This window comes from Argentina silus, assembly GCF_951799395.1.
Source record: "Argentina silus genome assembly, chromosome: 15".
NCBI classification, from domain to species: Eukaryota; Metazoa; Chordata; class Actinopteri; order Argentiniformes; family Argentinidae; genus Argentina; species Argentina silus.
This window is the reverse complement of record NC_139669.1, coordinates 1,653,812-1,658,023: the sequence shown is the minus strand read 5'-3', so window position 1 is coordinate 1,658,023 and position 4,212 is coordinate 1,653,812. Positions and strand designations below refer to the sequence as shown.

The 4,212-nt window shown below is 42.1% G+C and overlaps 1 protein-coding gene across 1 annotated transcript; it reads right to left on the bottom strand.

Moving 5' to 3' along the window:
* Nucleotides 1–986: 986 nt before the first annotated feature.
* Nucleotides 987–3,526, bottom strand: zic3 (zic family member 3 heterotaxy 1 (odd-paired homolog, Drosophila); the record flags this gene model as incomplete). Its single annotated transcript, XM_083686699.1, has 3 exons — nt 987–1,169; nt 1,522–1,685; nt 2,524–3,526. 3 exons carry the CDS (start codon nt 3,524–3,526, stop codon nt 987–989), a joined length of 1,350 nt encoding a protein of 449 aa, XP_083542825.1.
* Nucleotides 3,527–4,212: the final 686 nt, after the last annotated feature.

Genomic DNA, 4,212 nt, shown 5'->3' with positions numbered 1-4,212 from the left:
GTTAATTTGACCAAAACGAGGATATCGACAGAACCTGTTTATATACTTTGTCAACTCACTTGATAACAATTCAGCATCACAGAGTCGATGATTTACATGTCAATGGTCTTACAAACTAAAAAAGAATTGATTGAAAAATCTGCATCATATAGACAAATCCATAATATTTATATATATGATATCTTAGATCCAAATAAGACACATGTATTGGTTAAAAAAAGATACAATCGCAATATTGGAGCTTTAGAGTTGATCATTTTGTTCAATGTTAAGCTGGTTATGACCCAAAACTGTACAGTCTTGTTAGAAAACATGTCCATAAATATCATTTAAGCTTCAGAACTTATACCCATAATTAAATTACAAATTGATAAATATGGCATCATGGATATGTATTTACAACGTTATTAACAAAAGGCAACGTTATATTCAACGGTAACAATCGTAACCTAATACCACATTTCTCCACCTGAAAACGGACGTTGACAACAGATTCGACCCCATCAAACAAGGAAATACATTCACGAGTATATATTTATTTATGATTTATTTTTTGTTCAAGTTCAAGACAAAGACTTTGGCACGTTTCTTAAGACTGTTCGAAGTTTTAACAATCAATTGAAAGGCGACAATAGTGTCACCATTATATAAAACACCGTGAAATATTCTTCCTTTTCCTTTATTTTTAAATACATTTTGAGAAAATACATAAAATGAAAAATAAAATAATTATCTGAAATCTGTAAACTAAAAAAGGAAAACATTTTATTTATTCTTAGAAAGTATTATTTCATTATTTATGATTTATTTGTTTTCTTCGAACTCGGAATAAAAGTCAAATTTCGAATCCTGAGAAAGGACGAGGCCTGCTGTTGGCTTGCTCTCATCTCCTCATGTTGTTTCAATCCCATTTTGTACACCTCGGTGTGAATAGTTTTTAAGGTTTCCTTAACCTCTTGGTCCACATTGAGAGCCTGCTTCTGACTTCAAACGTACCATTCATTAAAGTTGGGTGGCAGTCCATCGCTGTGCGCAGACGTGTTTTGTACGGCTGACGGTGGTGTTTTTGTTGGGTCTTCCGTGTTCGCTGATACCAGCACTGGTGGTGTGGAAGATTCATATCCAGAACTTGCTGCTGGAGACGACTCAGAGCCTTGAGACTCGTGTACCTGTAATAATGATAGTGGTATGTTAAACAAACGATGGGGTGAAATACACTGACATATGCATATAGGTGGAGTATAGGACCTAAGTAAAAACAGATAGCCCTTTTTTCCAGCTGGACCTTTATGAAATAGTTATTAGCACTATGCATTTGAAACTCCAACTTAGTTGTAATTAACTCCAACTGTTGCAATTAACGAGAGTGCATCCTACTATGGCAAACCAGTTGAATCAATCTGAAAACTTTCAAATCAGTGTGATGCTGGCCCCAAGGGCTGATGCAGTGATAGCCCCTACAGGTCAGGGAAGTGTGTATTGTGTTAATGTGTTTAAGGATGTAATGAAGACGTTAATTACCTTCATGTGTTTCCTGAGAGAGCTGGGGTGTGTGTATGACTTGTCGCACACTTTGCAGATGTATGGTTTGTCAGAAGTGTGCACGTGCATGTGCTTTTTCCTGTCGCTGCTGTTCGCGAAGCGTCTGTCGCAGCCTTCGAATTCACACTTAAACGGCTTCTCACCTGTAAGATGGAATAAACAGTTTATGATAAGGCTACGATCGTATAATAGACAAACACTCCCAACATGACAGAAAATGGTGCTATAACTTGCACCCAGTGAGCGGTCTGAGTGGCCTGTAGGATGGGGCTGTTTGTTCAATCGGCCTTTTGGTTACTCCATTCAAATGCACAAATATGGATCCGTGATAGTTTACATTGGCTTGTTTGGTTACCATTTCATATAAACACGGTTATTTGCTTTACCTTGAGGTGTGGGTTTATCTATACAGTAACCCCACTGTTTCACTGATTTCTACGATTGTCTAGAGTAAAGTAGTAGGAACGAAATCTCACGGGCCAATTGTCCAGAGTCACACAAAACCACCGAGGGGAGTCCCTAAATGTAGTTAGGCTAATTCGCTCACACTTCAGCGTACAGAGAAAGTATGAGCCCGGCTCTCCTATAAACACACATTTAGCTCGATCAGCACCTTCAGAGCAGCACAATAACCGAGACAAAACATGTTCATATAACATCGAATGTAGGTAGCCTACACATTTAAGAGGCCTTAGCCTACACGTTTAGGCAATACATTCCCTGACCGTTCAACACATTCCATCTTTGTACATAATCAAATAAATGTTGTTTTGTGCAAGTAGCTTTCTCAGTGGCTAGGCCAATAGATAAACAAAACAAATCGCGGCCTTCATCTCTAGTATGCTATAAAATGCAATCTCTCAACAATTACTCTTTCGTCCATGCTATAATTTAGACAACTCATGCAAAATTAAATATCTCGATATATGGATACTTTTTAAGTGTCTTTGGTCTCTCGGCAAGCATTAAGTAAGTGTTTACCTGTATGTGTTCTTTTGTGAATTTTCAAATTTTCCGATCTGGCGAATATTTTCCCACAGCCAGGGAATGGACAAGGGAATGGTTTCTCTCCAGTGTGTACACGGATGTGATTCACGAGTTTGTACTTGGCCTTAAAAGATTTCCCCTCTCTCGAGCAATCCTCCCAAAAGCAAATGTGGTTACTTTGCTCGGGGCCGCCAACGTGTTCCATGGAGACGTGCGTCACCATCTCGTGCATTGTGCTGAAAGTCCTTTCGCAAGTCTTTTTGGGCCGGTTCATCTGATGCTCATCTATCCATTTACAGGACATTTCTTGCTTTATCGGTTGTCTCATGTATCTGAAGAAGGCCCCTGGACCGTGGTGTGTCGGCACATTCATCCCCATATTCATATTGATTGAGTGGTTGTAGTTGTGGAGCTGAGCAGCGCCATAGGGGTCCGTTCGAGGGCTTGCGACCGGACGATACGGGTCGGGTCTTCCAAAAATGTCCCCGCGTAAACCAAGATGCATTTGACTGTTGACTACATGTCCGCTTGGTGAAGTGTGGCTCACACCCTGGTCGTGAAGCCCTGGAAACAACAGATGTCCGGGGTTATCAGAGATTCCAGGAGGTCCGTGCAAGCTCCCCGCAGACGCAGCAAAGATCCCATGCTGAGCGCTCGATGCACCGGACTCTCCAATGCCAGCGCCACGATTTCGGAAGAGAAAGTCCCGGGTCGAGTTGAACGGCCCCCCGCCGTACGAACCCACCTGTCCGCTGTGATGGTGTCCCAGGGCAGCTGCATATCCAGTCGCTTGCGGGGTAAAAGCTGAAGTCTGGCTAGAGGCGATATCGTGAGCCACCGGGCTGAGTTTGAAAGCTGCGGAGTGGGAGGAATCAGCGAAGGGATTCAGTCCCAAACCTGGGTCTCTGTTCCCTAACTCATGGTGGTGCCGCGGTGTTCCGAAACCCCCTACTCCTAACGATGGGAACTGCGGACCGCTGTCAAGGAGCATAGTCATTGGGCTCAATCGAACTTAGAAAACGAAAGAAAAGAAAATGTAAATGAAACCCCAGGTTAGTGGAGCTTACTGGCTGCGAATAACGGGAGCACGGTTTCGGTGTGCTCACACGTAAAATAGGAATTTTTAAAAGTAAAAAAAAAACGAAAAAACAATCCTTTGCTTAGAGAGCTGGGAGAAAAACTCCCGTAACTGTGATCCGTGAGAAAGAGGATCAAACTTCCCCCCTTTCCAGACGAATGATGTCCTTGGACTGATAAAGTCAATCACTCACTCCCAGCACATAAATGAACTCGGGAGGCAGTGCTACGACGCCCAATGAGAACTCAGCTACCCCTTTGGCACGTGACCGCAAAGAAGGGAGTTAATTGGCTAGATGTCTGTTGATTGGCACTGTTTGGTATTGAAAATGGCAGTTCGTCTCAATGGTTTAATTTGATTGGTTAGTGCAGGCATTATTTTGCAGGTAAGGTAACGGAGCACTTTCTCACTTCAATACTTGTCTTGTTTATTTCCAGTGTCGAAGGCACAAACTGTGATCAAAGTTAAATAAACACAATGAATATAGGCCTACTATGGGCAATAGTCATTGCAAACGTTTGTTGTAGATGTGTGTAGCCTAGTGCAGCACAGTTAAGTATAAGAGAGTAGTCTATCTGATACAACAGTAGGCAGGCTACTTCACA